General features: G+C 33.2%; 3 protein-coding genes across 4 annotated transcripts; 2 read left to right on the top strand and 1 right to left on the bottom strand.

The window, feature by feature from the left end:
* Positions 1-1,447: 1,447 nt before the first annotated feature.
* On the top strand, positions 1,448-1,981 carry LOC110607748 (polyubiquitin 11-like). Its single transcript, XM_043960706.1, has 2 exons — positions 1,448-1,634; positions 1,704-1,981. Exons 1-2 carry the CDS (start codon positions 1,448-1,450, stop codon positions 1,979-1,981), a joined length of 465 nt encoding a protein of 154 aa, XP_043816641.1.
* A 2,196-nt stretch (positions 1,982-4,177) lies between these two features.
* Positions 4,178-5,396, top strand: LOC110607747 (protein EXORDIUM-like 2). The gene has a single exon (XM_021746900.1). It carries the CDS (start codon positions 4,237-4,239, stop codon positions 5,119-5,121), a length of 885 nt encoding a protein of 294 aa, XP_021602592.1. The 5' UTR covers positions 4,178-4,236; the 3' UTR covers positions 5,122-5,396.
* A 1,199-nt stretch (positions 5,397-6,595) lies between these two features.
* On the bottom strand, positions 6,596-14,430 carry LOC110607751 (polyadenylate-binding protein 2). 2 transcript variants are annotated; one of them, XM_043961060.1, is made up of 7 exons: positions 14,235-14,333; positions 13,957-14,059; positions 11,109-11,176; positions 8,464-8,966; positions 7,605-7,796; positions 7,006-7,133; positions 6,596-6,885 (listed from the first exon to the last, which is right to left on the bottom strand). In XM_043961060.1, exons 4-7 carry the CDS (start codon positions 8,464-8,466, stop codon positions 6,837-6,839), a joined length of 372 nt encoding a protein of 123 aa, XP_043816995.1. In that variant the 5' UTR covers positions 8,467-8,966; positions 11,109-11,176; positions 13,957-14,059; positions 14,235-14,333; the 3' UTR covers positions 6,596-6,836. The 2 variants fall into 2 exon arrangements, with proteins under 2 accessions (XP_043816995.1, XP_021602596.1); XM_021746904.2 differs by lacking the exon at positions 8,464-8,966 and having other exon boundaries at positions 14,235-14,430.
* Positions 14,431-15,659: the final 1,229 nt, after the last annotated feature.

Below are 15,659 nucleotides of genomic sequence, written 5' to 3'. Positions count from 1 at the left end.
TGGAGAGAAAAGATTTATCGTCGACTGAGGAGAGAAAGGAGACGTCGCCGGTGCCGACTGGGCTACCGGCACTCGTCAGTGAAGTGGGAGAGAGAGGCGTTAGACTGGAAAGTGGGACTATGGGAGATGTCACCGATTGGAGAGAGAAGGAGATATCGCTGACTGGAGAGAGAAGATTTATCGTCGCTGGAGAGAGAAAGGAGAGGTCGCCGGTGCTTATTGGGCTGCTGGCAGTCGTCAGTGAAGTGGGAAGAGAGGGAAGGGAAGCGGGGGAGAAAGGCGCCGACAGAGAGAGAGAGCAGTATCGTAAAATGAAAAATGGAATGAGGAATTAGGGTTAGTTTTATTAGTATAGCTAATCGGGTTCGGGTAACGGGTACCCGATCACTTAATCTCGAACCCTATCCGAATCCGAGACGGGTAAAATTTTTCAAATCCGAACCCACCTAAATCCGTTTTATAAAATCCCACATCCATCATAATAGGGTTTGGACGGATCGGGTACCCATGAAAACCCGTCCGCCTGACAACCCTACATGCAATCTCCCGAAAAGAAAAAAAATGTCACCATCAGATCCTCTCCCCTTCCGAAAATTCTTGCACACATCTGATTATATATATATTAATTTATATATTTAATTATTAAAAATTAAAAATTTCATATTAGATATTAGGATAAATTATATTTTATTTTTTAAATTTTATAGTAATTAGTAGATTGATTTTTTTATTTTTAAAATCAAATACTTTAAATTTTTATATTTTTATTTCATTTTATCTTAAAATTTGTAAAATAAGAGAAAAAAATAATTTAAATTTTATAAATACTCTTATTATACATCAAAAGGTTTATGTATTTCATGATAGATTTCTATTTTTTTTAGTTCTGTTTTGCTAAATAAGGTTCTATCATAATACAGAGGCAAATCTTCATTAAGACCCTCATTAGAAAAACCATCACTCTTGAGATCGAGAGCAACGACATCATCAACAGCGTCAAAGTCAAATTCAGGACAAAAAAAAATCCCACCAGACCAGCAACGTTTCATTTTGCCAAAAAGCAACTTGGGGACGACCATACCTTAGCCGATTACAATATCTAAATGGAGTCGACTCTCCACCTCATCCTTTGTCTCCGTGGTGGGCATGCAAATCTTTGTGAAAACTTTGATCGGAAAAACTATTACCCTTGAGGTCGAAAGTAGTGACACTGTCGATAACGCCAAGGTTAAGATTCAGGACAAAGGAAGGAATTCCCTCATATTAATAAAGGCTTATCTTTGTCGAAAAATAGCTAGGGGATGGCCGCACATTGGCCTATTATAACATTCAGAAGAAATCTACCCTTCACCTCGTGCTTCGTCTGTGTGGAGGGATGCAGATTTTCGTTAAGATCTTTACTGGAAAACTATTATCCTGGAGGTGGAGAGCAGCAACACTATTGATAATGTCAAGGCAAAAATTCAAGACAAGGAAAGTATCACCATACCAACAAAGGCTGATCTTCGTCGGGAAGCAGCTGGAAGATGGTTGGACTTTGGCTGATTACAACATTCAGAAGGAATCCACTCTCCACCTAGTGCTCAAGCTTTATGGAGGAATGCAAGACCTTGACTGGAAAGACCATTACTTTGGTAGTGGAGAGTAATGACACAATCGATAATGTGAAGGCGAAGATTCAGGATAAGAGGGTATTCCTCCAGATAAGCAAAGGCTTATCTATGCTGGGAAGCAATTGGAGAATGGAATTGTGGAGGAATGCAAGACCTTGACTCGAAAGACCATTACTTTGGTAGTGGAGAGTAATGACACAATCGATAATGTGAAGGCGAAGATTCAGGATAAGAGGGTATTCGTCAAAGATAAACAAAGGCTTATCTATGCTGGGAAGCAATTGGAGGATGAAAAGACTCTTGCTGATTATAACATCCAAAAAGAGTCGTCCCTTCACCTTGTCCTGTATCTATATGGTGGATTCTGAGTAGTTTCTATATTTCTACTATGAACTTATTGTTTACGGAAGATCTTAATATATGTAATATCATTACTGATGACCGCTGAATTTCACTATCCCGGTCTAAGGCCAGACCCACGATAACAGTCCATAACCTGAAGGCTTCTAAATCTCCCGCGTAAGTCAGGTCCAGCCCGCTCAATCTTAAGACCGCGTCCTATGTAGATTTCTCAATCAGGCCGGCTCTGCCTTTTCCGGCCCAATGATCAGACCTCCTCTAAACTCAGCCTTAATCTCATCTTCCAGCCCAGCCCGAAAGAAAGAAGGTGGCCAGCCTATCCATCTGGTGGGACCATTCGCATGCGTGCTAAAAGAGAATTAAATGGTCGTTACGCATGAAGCAGAATATCTGATATTCTCGTACGACCGTATCAGAATGACAGGGACAGTTGGTCCAATGGCGGTAGGGCCGTTACACGTCACTGACAGATAATGAAAAAGGATAAAGGGAGAGAAACACTCTCCTCTCGGATTAAGCTTACAGAACGCTTTGTAAATTTTATTTTCTAGATTTCAGATTATCAATTACCATTTACAAGTCTTTTTGAATTATATTAAAAATATTTTTAAAATTAAATTTTTTTTAATAGATTTTAGGATGAAATAACTTACCATTTAAATAAAATAAAAATATAAGGGCTTATATGTTTAATTTTAAAAAGGGAGATTTACAATTTAGTCCCTGGGTATTGCCATTATTAACAAGTCAATCCCTGTATTTTTAGAAACCTATTAAAACGTCCTTATGTTTTCTCTCCGTCAACGAAATAGTCCTTCTGTCTATTTTTGCCGTTAAAAATATAGTAAAAGACTAAATTACCCCAATTATTTTTCTCCTCCTCCTCCTTCATTTTCTTCTTCATCAATTCTTCTTCCTTTTGTTTCTTCTTCTTCTGCTTCTTCTCCTTCTTTTTCTTCTTCTTCTGTTTTTTTCTCCTTCTTCTTCTGCCTCTTCTCCTTTTTCTTCTTTTGCTTCTTTTTCTTCTTTTTCTTCTTTATCTTCTTCTTCTTCTTCTCATTCTTCTCCTTCTTCTTCTTCTTTTTCTTCTTTTTCTTCTTTCTCTCCTTCTTCTTCTTCTTCTTCTTTCTCTCCTTCTTCTTCTTTTTCTTCTTTCTCTTCTTCTTCTTCTTCTTCTTCTTCTTCTTCTTCTTCTTCTTCTTCTTCTTCTTCTTCGGAGGAGGAGGAGGAGGAGGAGGAGGAGGAGGAGGAGGAGGAGGAGGAGGAGGAGGAAAGAAAAGATAGGGACTATTTTGTTGATAAAAAAAACAATAAGGATGTTTTAATAGATTTGAGAAAAGATAGGGACTATTTCGTTGACAAAAAGAAACAATAAGGACGTTTTAATATATTTCTAAAAATATAGGGAGGGACGATTTCGTTGACAGAAAGAAACGATGAGGAGGGACTATTTCGTTGACTTAAATAAACAATAATGATATTTTAATAGATGTGAGAAAAGATAGGGACTATTTCATTGATGAAAAAAAATAATGACGTTTTAATAGATATGAAAAAAGATAAAAATATTTTAATAGATTTTTGAAAATATAAGAACTAACTTGTTAATAATTATAATATACAATAACTAAATAAATGGTTTTATTTGAGGGTAAAATTGGATTTTAAAAATTTTCTCTCTCCTCCTTTATCTAATTTTAACGAAAAATAGGACGGAAGGACTATTTCGTTGACGGAAATAAAATATAAGAACGTTTTAATAGGTTTCTAAAAATACAGGGACTGACTTATTAATAATGATAATATCCAAAAACTAAATTATAAATCACTCTTTTAAAAATAAAATTACTGATATTTTAATTATATTAAAATTTAAAAATTAAAATATAATTTATTTTATATATTAATGTTACATCAATTAATAAAAATTTAACATTTTATATTCCAAATGTGAATTTTATAATATTTCAAATAATTTTTTTAAATTTAAATTATATATCAAAATTGTATTAGAAAGTGTATAAACCCAAAGAATTTCCCCTTCCTCTCCCTCCAACCTTACAGCCTGGCAAACAACTCTCTTCACACTTCCTACCCAATCACCTTCTTCCACCTGGCTTTTATTGATCTTGACACACTTCCCTCACCAGCTGTCTCCCTCTACTCCTCCCTTCCCCTCCGTATAAATACTTCAGTACCACGCCTGTTCATCATCCATCTCTCAACTTTTCAATTCTCTCCTTTTCCTTTTCTACCCTTCTCCATGGCTTCTATTTACCCTTTTGCCATTCTTCTTCTTTTCTGCTCTGTTCAACCTTTGCTTGCTGTTTTAGTTCAAGAACAACCTCTGGTGCTCAAGTACCACAACGGCGTTCTCTTGAAGGGAAACGTCACCGTTAATCTGATATGGTACGGCAAGTTCACCCCTATCCAGCGCTCTATAATCGTTGATTTCATCACTTCTTTGAGCTCCACCAGAGCGCCGCTTCCTTCCGCCGCCTCCTGGTGGAAGACTACTGAGAAGTACCGTGGCGGTTCTTGCTCTCTTCGTGTCGGCCGCCAAATCCTCCACGAGGAGTACACTCTCGGAAAAATCCTCAAGTCTACTCATTTACTTGCTTTAGCCTCTAAAACGAACTTCGCCATGGACTCCATCAACGTTGTTTTGACAGCGCAAGACGTCGCCGTTGATGGATTTTGCATGAGCAGGTGCGGGACTCACGGATCATCTCGCCGATCGGGTCGAGGCACCTATATTTGGGTCGGTAACTCAGAGACTCAGTGTCCAGGTCAATGCGCCTGGCCTTTCCACCAGCCAATTTACGGTCCACAGACACCACCTTTAGTAGCGCCCAACGGAGACGTTGGAGTTGACGGCATGATCATAAACTTGGCTACTCTCTTAGCCAACACCGTCACCAATCCTTTTAACAGCGGCTACTTCCAGGGTCCACCAACAGCTCCTTTAGAGGCGGTATCCGCTTGCACTGGGAAATTTGGATCGGGTTCATACCCGGGCTATCCGGGTCGGTTATTGGTGGACAAGGCCACGGGGGCTAGCTATAACGCCCACGGTGTCAATGGGCGTAGGTATCTGTTCCCGGCTATGTGGGATCCGCAAACAAGCGCATGCAGAACACTCGTGTGATGATGACACGTTGCAACGATATAAACGTGGCGGGATCTGTGCGGCGTATTTTATGTAAATATATGGGAAAGATCTGATGATGGGAAGCAAAGGAGGGTGCGGCGGCCGTGGTGGGGTGAATGATGGGATAGAGATTTCCTTTTGCCTTTTTCTTTTTGCTTTTTTTAAAATAATAATCATTAGTTTTTAATATTTTGTAATGGTTGTCGTTTTCCGTGACGTGTAAATTAAATGTTCAGAAAAAAGTAAAATAAAGTTGATAAAAATGAAATATACTTCTTTCGTTCCATTATAAATATAATTTTTATAATTTTTAATTATATTTATTTTAAAAAAATTAAATTTTATTTAATTTTATCTGATGTTTGGAGGAATTTTTGTATTTTTTTAAAATAAAATAAAATTGAATAGAATTATAATAAATAATTTATATATTTTTAGTGTAAAAAATTATAAATATTAATTAATATTATTTATATTATAATTAATTAATTATAGATTTATAAAATAAAAAAAATATTGAGTGAATTATTTTGATAGTTTTTTTTTAATATTTAAGTTTTTATATTATGAATAAATTATAATATTTATTGCCGAAAAAAATATGATATTTAATTATAAAAATTATAAAAGGAATAAAAAATTTAATTATGAAAGTTGTGAACTTCTTAAAAACACTCTTGAACTCTTTATGCAGTGTTTAAGTGATAGTGCGTTAGATATAGAATATGAAATTTTAAATAATATAAGATAATTTTATTAAATAAAAAAATATTTTAATATTGTAATTAAAATTTTATTATTTTATTAAAATTTATAAATTATTTAAATAGTTAATTTGATTTAAATTATTCAAATTCATTTAATATATTTTTACTTTATTATTAATATTAAAATAATTAAAATAATTAAAAAAATAAATAAAAATTTCGAGACACAGAATAGCATTGAAAAAAAAAATGATATTCGCTTTTCTTTTGATTCGATGATTTATGGTGATGCTGGGGAGTGGGAGACCATAGGGGAAACTGGAGAGTTGCATCTTATCGGCATGAGTAGGTGGGGCCCTAGTGGTCCACGAGCAATCATATTTTATGGATAAGAGAATAGGTCCAACCATTTCTTAGTCATTGAATATTAAATTGAGTAAATTATGAAGTAAATATTTAATTCAATAAATGCAGATTTTTCTAGTAAATTTTTTTATATAATATTTCTTTTTTATGTAACTCTACGGAATGAATGAAATATAGAGCAGGAGAGTGTTTGAAAAATGCAACCAGCTATAGCCTAGAGGACAGAACTAGCGGAAAACCTACTAATACAGCCAAAGCATTTCTCCTGTAGGCTGCTAGGGGTCAGGGCTATCAAAACTATTTTTATTTAGAGGGCTGTTCAATAGCAAGGTCTTCTGATCAACATAACTTCACCACAGAGAGAGGTTGGCTTAACCTCATCCCAAAAAAGCAGCAGCTTAAAATGCAGGTAACGCACATCTATTAAACTATCAACAGCAAAGCATACGTTCAAGCAATTTATGCAGAAATCATAAGTTGCATTGTCTACCACAAACTTATGTTCAATTCTCACACACATCAAGTTGCCATTGCTCATTCATCTTCCAAAACATTATGATCCATGACAGTAAAAAAGAAACTTAACGTTTTCCGAGATGTATCTATCCGGAAGCAATGCTTCCTCGCGAAAAAAAGCATTCAGTAGTAGGGATTGTAACGAGTAGGCATTCTGAATCTTGGAACCTTCCTGCAATAGATGCAAAAATACTAAAAGTTCATCATGCAAGCCAGAAGGATACAAAACAAGGGTATCTAAGGACATCTACCAAGCAAAAATATTTTCAAGGAACATTTTAGATAAGCATACCCATATCCATAAGGAGAGTAGAAATAAGGAGGCATCTGTGAGCCCCTTGGTGGAAATCCCATGTAAGGGTTAGGTCGACGAGGACGGAACTGCTTCATTCCTGGTACATTGGTCCTCTTAGCAGTCACCTGGCAAAGCACAAAAAAAAGACATTTTCCTTAGAAAACGTCCGAGGTTGGGATATAGATGATGGAAATAAAAGAATGAAAACCTGGGTCATTGAGATTAGCATGAATTACTAAAATACCCATTAAGATTTGTTCAATTTCCTCCCTAGGGTTTCATAATTAATTATTTTAGTCATCGGTTTACAAGAACTCTTTTATGATGATTCAGTCACAGACATCTCAAATTTGACTGCACTTTACTCATAATTTTCAAATATAATTTCACTTTAGTCTTGAATTTGCCAAATAGTAAACAATTCCATCCTTCCAAATTTTCACTTCGCACAGATAGTAGCATATGGATTTAAAATAACTAAATTTGAATCAGTTGGGACAAAAGTGTATAGGAAGCCAATTGCTCAAGGAGGTTTTTAATTAGTTGAGGTAACGTACAAAGATAAATAATATAAGGGAAAAAGGTAATTGCTTTACCTTCAATTGACGGCCATGTAATTCAGATTCATTCAGAAGGAGAGCCTCTTGAACAGCCTCTGGCTCAACAAATTCCACATATGCATAACCCTTTGGTTGGCCATACTTGTCTGTACGAATAGTGATCCTATTTACTGTCCCACATGATTGGAAGTGCTGCTGTACTTCTTCAGGGGTGCATGAATAGTCCACCTACAACCAAGTTATCAGCCAAAAAGTACGAGAGGAACAGCTACAAATCCAATAAAAAGCTAATGATTAATCATGGAAATAGCTTATTCCTCTTCACTAGTGCAAGCATCTTGTTTCATCATCAGGCATAACATTCACGAAAATTTTGTAGTTATTCGCATTGCCTTGACTTGTCAAACACTAACATTAGTAGTTTAATATTATCAACTTCCTGCAGCTCCATTATTCAATTGAGAACTACCATTGCCACAGAGTGGAAGTTGGAATAAAAAGCATTTAGATGACATATCTTGCACTGGATGCCTAGCAAATGTGTTACCCTAGAACTAAACATAAGTCTATATCAAGCATAAAGAGGAAACCACCGAGTAAAAACCAGGGTAACACCATCACCTACTGCCAACACATCTGTCCATGGTGTACAATGACACAGTACAAAGCAAAGTTGAAACACACTAAATTGAGAGGCAAATTACTTGTTCATTTTTGTTACACATAAGTATGTCAGTGATTGGTTTTGCTTACATCTTGCTTGATCCGATTCTAGAAATGTTTTTATTTAATCCCTCGTCTGTGTATAAAAGGAGAGAAATAACAATAGCTGGAAAGAAATCAGAGATCCCTATCTATCCCAAGCGAGAAGAAAAAGAGATCAAAGACCTCTCACCATAAGGAGTAAAATGCCTACTCATTCCGTGAGTGTTAATCTCCATGACAGGCAGCTCTGTGGGCTTGTACTTTGTACATAGCTAGTCGTTACCCTTCCTGCATGCTACTCCTTGTACCTGATTGAGTCTAGGCCCAGGAATCTTGAACCACATCTTTTCCTCTGTCCATCCTGGCCCAAGAACTCGCTCAAGTTAACCAACACTCTTTAATCCTAACCTACAGCCCTGTTGATTCTCCATTTCTTTTCTGTTACGTCACTCAGATTTTAGCACTTATCACCTCTCCTTTCTTTTCTTCTCTTTTCTTTCTTTATTTTTCTTTTTCAAGTAAATGGTTTCAAAAGCCTTCGAATTTTCTTTTCTCAAAGTTTCTTTTTATCATTTTCTTTGCCACATTATCATGTAAATTTCTTTTTTTTTACTAGCCCAGACATTAATATCATAAACAATATGACCCAATCCCAGAACCAGTTAATCAGAAACTTGAAGAATGAAGCGTGACCTGCGATTGTAATCAAAGAAGAAAGTCAAAGGAGGATTGTGAAGCTGATAACAATCCGCACATATTAAAAAAATCAAGCCCACAATAAGCAGTAATACAGAAAATGCTGAATTGGTAGAACAAGTAAACATCTTCACTTAGAAATAGAAAGGGCGAGGGGAAAAAAGACTTAGAAATCAAGCACATTTGCTCAAACCAGTTGTACTTTATATTCTCTAATGCATTTTGAATTCCAGTATTGAACTGAAAGCACAAATATCATAACATTCACATCACGCCAATCAATGGTGATGCTAGCAGCTGCACATCTAACTGCAATACAGAATCTATATTCTGTCAATATAATTCAAATTAGAATGAGTATTATCAGCTGACATAAAAAGAGAAAGCAAATGCTAAAACAGCCTCTAACTAAGCGCTTTTGGAACAAGCAAAATGCTAAATTCAGGAAAGACCATTGCACGATCAGGTCCAGGTGCACAACCACACAGGATGAAGACCCAGTGGGGTGCCATAACCAGAACTGCTCTATTCTTAAAATAATATAGAAATCGCTAAAACAGAATGTATGCAAAAAAGAGATGAGTTTTATGTCTTTTTATATTGTTTATTGCTGATCCACCCACTCATAACTCCAGAATCTTCAAGTGACATTGTCATTCTACTCATTTGATTGCCCACCTTCGCACTTTTAGGACTGACTTTCCCAAACAAAATATTTGATGACTTCACAACTTATCATTAATATAGCAAAAACATGAAAAAGGACAGAATACAGAGAGGAGAGACTCGGTCACTTGCTATTTTCTCCCTTCAAAAGATATTGAGCACTGAAGCACACAGTTTTATATAAAATATATCAGTAACAAAACTAAATCCTGAGCTGATTCTCGAGGCACATTTTCTTTCTCTCTTTCGCACTCACTCTCATTCTTAAGAATCCAAGAAAGCCAAATGAAACCCATCCTTAAAGTTGATTAATCACTAATTGCTAAAAAACTGTCCTGCCCCAATGTAAAGTTGAAGACCAACCTTTCATTGAGTAGAGACTTTGGAGGAAACAGTAGGGAAGACAACAAATAGGTAAATTGTAATCTAAAAACTAACAGTAATTGTTACTTGGAACCAAGTATAAAGAAAAAAATCATGACCAACAAGTTGAATCAGACAATTTCAACTTAGTATGGCAAATTAATTTCTATTGAAATGTCCTGTCTAACTATTGAAAGGAGATGTTGAAGGAAGGATTTTTGACACAAACTTCATGTTCAATCTCATATCAAAATATTTCTGCATCACAACTTGTCTGTTTAGGAAAAAGCCCTCCCTTTTTTACAAAAAATAATTTAGTGGTCAATTCAAATTAATGTAGAGCATCCAGACTGTATTAACTGGTTGAACACTAGCAATGTTTAGTTGGCTTCAGCTGCTGTGCTTTCAGTTTTAATTGTACCATTCACTTGTCCACTATTGTTCTACGGTCTGGTTATGTATGGTAATTTGTTTAGGCCCAGGATCCAATGATAATGATGCACTGTTGTTTTTGGGCCATCGATTTATTAGTTATCACTCCACCAGGTCACCAGGCCTTTCCTTCATGTTCTAAGCTCAACTGATGACTTGTACTTGCATAAAGATGCTATCTAATTTACAACATGACAAAATTAATTCTTTGAATTGATGGGCCTTCTAAGCATCACAAGAAAGCAGCTCAAAATCACAGGAGTATCCACTAGTTAAAACAACATAAAAGATAATTAACTCTGAAAATGAAATGCAAGTTTGCATCAAATTCTTCAGGCCAAATATTGCATCCTTGTTTTTTGAACTATCAACAAAGTACAATTAATCAATCATGCAAGATGAGCACAATGATAGAACAGTAATTTATACTACAAGATTTAATTTAACCAAGATAATGAATGAATTTAAACCTGCCATTTTCAATAATTAAAAGGCACATACCACAAGTTAAGGAAGATGCACACATTTAATCAATGGAGCACTAGCCTACAAGCACTTGCATATATCCAAATCTATGAAGGGTTAACTAGCATTTGGTTATCAAGTGGAAGTATGCATTTACATTTCAAGTTTGATACCAATGCAAACCATAAAATTTAAAAGGAAAAGAGTCCTCACATTGCCAACAAACACTGATCGTGAATCTACTTCCTCTCTACTTGCTTGAGATGTAGCAGCAGCAGGATCTAGTTGCAAACAAAAATGAATAAGGCAGCAGCAAGGGTGAAAAGGGTGTAAAGCAATACGTGACAGTCATTATTATAGTTGCTATTATCTACCACATGTCAACAGATAAAAATATAAAACAAATCACTAGTGAAAGGAATTCATGGAAAGAACATAGTTTTCACCCACAACCTTATCAATTTAAATACAAAATTTTGTTGCAGCATTATTAATTGGTCACAAAGGAATTGATAAATAACTAGAACAAAAATGTTAGTCAATACAAGTGCTTGGTCAGAATCACCAACTTGGCTTGTCCATTACCTCTAAAGTATCTGATTATGACCACAGAAAATGAAAATGTGCAGTTTTTCTTCAATCTTTATTTCCTTTAAGCAGTGTTAATTAGGTGACAAAAGGTGCCGGGTGGCGCGAGGCCTCTTGCAAGAGGCGAGCGACTTTCCTTGCCTAGCTTGTGGTACGAGACCGAAGTGAGGTGTCGCCTCTTGAAAATAACATGCATGCCCTTTCTTTTCTTTGTTTTGAAAGACTAAATCCTAATCCATATTTCCTTTTGAAGCAGCTAATTGAAGAACTAAATTTTAGGTACTAATTAGAGGATATAACCACATAATTATGCTAATTAATTAGGGGTTTATATCCTATAATAACTAATAAGGCTAATTATACAGATGTATATCCGTATAATTATGCTAACTAATTAGGGATATATTCTTTATTAGTTAGCATAATTATAAGGATATATATATGTATATATATATATAAATATCTTAACTAATTAGAAAAGAAATAATACAATATATATGTAATTAACTTCTAATATTCAAGTATATTCCAATATTGAAAAAGATTACATATTTATATACAAGTATGCCTATCATTCAGCTAACAAATTAGGTATATATATAACCTTACAACTATGCTATCTAATTAACTAATTAAGAAGGAATTAATACAATATCTATAAATTATACATACATACATACATACATACATATATATATATATATATATATATATAGAAATACAAGTATGGTGCCTCACTTCAAAAAGGTGTTCCTCAGCTCTGGCATCTCGTCTAAGGCGATAAGGGACCATGGTTTTAAATAAAGGCTGTTATGGTACATAAATGCTGTTATTTATAGGTTTTTGATCCTCCCATTACCATTACACCCGTTATTTAAAGGGCAAGAAAAATGTATTCCTGTAACAACCATTATATAACGGACCGTTATTTACCGTTAAGTAACAGACCTTTTTTTTAAAGCCATACGGAAGCAACAACTCAAAATTTTTTTCCTAGATTGGAAAGCTTTATACTGTTATATATCACTTTTCTCAAATTTCTATCAAAAGTTAACTATCTTCTATAAATTTCTCGCTTCTTTTCTCTTAAACTAAGATCATCAACTATTTTTTTAATTCTATATATTTATACCTCATAAAATTTGAGTTATTCATCCTTATTTTACTTATTTGTTAAATAAAATAATGTTGGATGTCAAGTTCTTTTTGTCAATATTGTAGTATGAAGAATTATCTTTTACTATCTATGTTATCTATATTGTTATTTTAGCTATAAATTAATTATAGTGAAAGATGTCTAATAATGATGGGCTGAATGTATTTATTTGATGTATTAATATTGATTATTTGACTGGTATCTTCGTTATACTCATAACTTTAAATATCTTTTAATTTCATGAATTATGCATATTTTTTAAAAAAAATTTGCATAGTGGTAGGTCGTTACCATTATGTTGCTGCTGTGATGAGCCTATTTCTGTTACCTACGACCATGAATGTGGCCGCAACCGCGATTTAAATCCATTTAAGGAATCCCATCACCTTAGCGTCGACCCTTGTCTTGATAACATTGCCTTTAAGATTCTCTTATCACAATGTAATTTACAAAATGGTGAATGTGTTAAGTATTCATATCTCAACTATGATATGTAAAAGATCAATCAACAAATATAATGTATTATTGTGTTTAAATACTAGCTCTTCGCCTTCTTCCATTACATTGGATATAAGTTTTAGCCTTCCCCTTCCCATGACACCCAAAGAACAAATCTCATTCAAAAGTCATAATCATATATGGAGAAGAAACTGAAATCTAATATTCGAATTCGAACTACACATAATTCACATGAAAGGTCAAAATAATGAGTCATATATGGAGAAGAAACTGAAATCTAATATTCGAATTCGAACTACACAAAGTTCACATGAAAGGTCAAAATAACGAGTTCATCTATCTTCTACAATCATATCCTGCAAATAAAAGATCAATCCATTCTTCTGCCATCTATTATAAACCCATTAAACCTAGCTAAACTCTAAACTAGTACTAACTAGCCAAAAGTTGCATGAGAAAAATGCCTCAGTTTTCAACTTATATAAATACAACTTATGAAGCTATCAATAATGACAAAAATCTTTTACTGAATAACTTCATGAAGGCGCTTTAGACCACTGGGATTGTAAGAACAACCAACCTCCCCTGACCACCCCATGTAAAAGTATCTATCAGTACATAATACATGCACTCATCTACAGGTCAGTGGACATTCACATTTATTTAGATGGAAATCAAGGATCAGTTACAGCACATTCGGCTCCATAATTTGTAAAACTTCAGAACCAACAAATCAAAGGAAACGTAGAAAAACAATGCAAAATGTGTTTGTAAGGCTCTAAAATCATTTTCTCTACCGGCTATACGGATTTGCAGACATATATATATATATATATATATATAAGCACAACTAGATACCTTGTGCAGAACTCATCTCCTTCTCAACCTTGGCTTGCATCTCCCGTAGAGCAGCAGCTTCATCCTCCATCTCCTTCAACCGCCTCTTCATGTCATCCAGCTCCTGAAACCGATTACAAATACAAAACAGGAAATACCCATATTAGGGTTTTAAATATAAATCGAAACCCAGAAAGGAATTTATGTAAATTCATTGAAGGGGGGAAAAAAACAATTGATTATTAAGCCAAGAAGGATCTAAAAAAGAATGGAGGAAAAAGAAGGTTTATAGAAATCACCGGCACTGCTTCGTTGTTCTCTGAAGCAGCCATGACCACATCCTCTCCATCCATTATCTCGATGTTTCTGATGATACGAATAAAAATCCCAAGCTACTGCTGCTGCTCCTCCTATTATCACTTGTAGAATCGATATTTTTGGATATAAATTAAAAACATCTCTAATCTACACTTAGGCTTTGTTTGGCAATTGGAAGAAAAACAAGGGTTAAAGAACAAGGAAATTGAGGATAACATATTAATTATTTAATCTCTCCTCCCATAATTTTTATCTTGCTTTTTCACTTATTAACTTTTTCAATTATACTTATTTTAAAAATATTAAATTTTATTCAATATTAAAAATATTTAAATATTTTTTAAAAAATAAAAATCAATAAAAAATTATTTTAAAAATAAGATAAAATTAATTAGACTTATAATCATTAATTTATATAGTAATTTTAGGAAAAAAAATATAAATAAAAATAATGAAATACCATAAGTATTATAAAAAAATATAATAAAAGAAATTTAATTGTATAATATAAAAAAATTATTAATTAAATATTTAATTTTTAAAAATATATTAAAATATTTTTAACGCATTAAAAAATTTATTAATTAGTAATATTATTTGTTTTAGTCTTTAATTAGTTAATCTTTTAATTTTAAAAAATGTGTGTTAATCCATTCATATTAAAAGTATTTTAAATTTTTTTACAATTAAAATAAATAAATTAATTAATTAATAAATTTTTTAAAATTTTAATTAAAATTTTAATATATTTTCAAAATTAATCTATTAATTAGTGAATTTCCTTATTTTATATATACTAAATAATAAATTTTTCAATAAAAAACAAACATTTTGATTCTTTGTTTTTTTTAAAAAAAAAAAAGGCAAAAAATGGTGGTCTTTTAAATTTATTAGGAGGCCTTTGATTTAAATTTAAAATGCATTTGATATCCAAACAGGTGGATTATTTATTTGATAAATTTATAACAATTTTAGCTAATAGCAAATAGTTAATAAATATAATTGACAAATTTGTAATAATTTTAGCTAATTGCAAATAGTTAATAAATTACTTATTATCCATAGCTAAGCTCTAAAAAAATTATTATTATGAATTTTATTTTCTATTAAATATTTTTAACAAAATTTAATATCTTCAAATTATCTTTTATATGAAAATAATTAAATTAGAAAAATAATTAAATTAGAAATAAACATATATATATATATATAAACTTATTACTAGCGGAGAGCATAAATCGGTTTGAACCGAAAAATTAAATCGAACCGATTAATTTTGGTTTAATGATTCGGTTAATCGGAATATTTAATTCGATTCGGTTAATATTTTTTAATTTATTCAGTTTTTGATTCGGTTCTATTTAAACGTATTAAATAACCGATAAACTGAATAATCGATTTTATAC

This window comes from Manihot esculenta, chromosome 10, assembly GCF_001659605.2.
Source record: "Manihot esculenta cultivar AM560-2 chromosome 10, M.esculenta_v8, whole genome shotgun sequence".
In the NCBI taxonomy this organism is placed as follows: Eukaryota; Viridiplantae; Streptophyta; class Magnoliopsida; order Malpighiales; family Euphorbiaceae; genus Manihot; species Manihot esculenta.
Note: the sequence above shows the minus strand (reverse complement) of the source record. Positions and strands in the feature narration are given on the sequence as shown.

Excerpts from the sequence above, each read along its gene's own strand:
- LOC110607748 (XM_043960706.1), top strand. The coding sequence starts at position 1,448 with ATGTCAAGGCAAAAATTCAAGACAAGGAAAGTATCACCATACCAACAA. Across the intron at positions 1,635-1,703 it reads CTGGAAAGACCATTACTTTG|ATAAGCAAAGGCTTATCTAT; the intron begins GTAGTGGAGAGT and ends GTATTCCTCCAG.
- LOC110607751 (XM_021746904.2), bottom strand. The coding sequence starts at position 14,288 with ATGGATGGAGAGGATGTGGTCATGGCTGCTTCAGAGAACAACGAAGCA. Across the intron at positions 7,797-11,108 it reads GATCAGTGTTTGTTGGCAAT|GTGGACTATTCATGCACCCC; the intron begins GTGAGGACTCTT and ends ACTTGGTTGTAG. Across the intron at positions 6,886-7,005 it reads TACTCTCCTTATGGATATGG|GAAGGTTCCAAGATTCAGAA; the intron begins GTATGCTTATCT and ends CATCTATTGCAG.
- LOC110607747 (XM_021746900.1), top strand. The coding sequence starts at position 4,237 with ATGGCTTCTATTTACCCTTTTGCCATTCTTCTTCTTTTCTGCTCTGTT.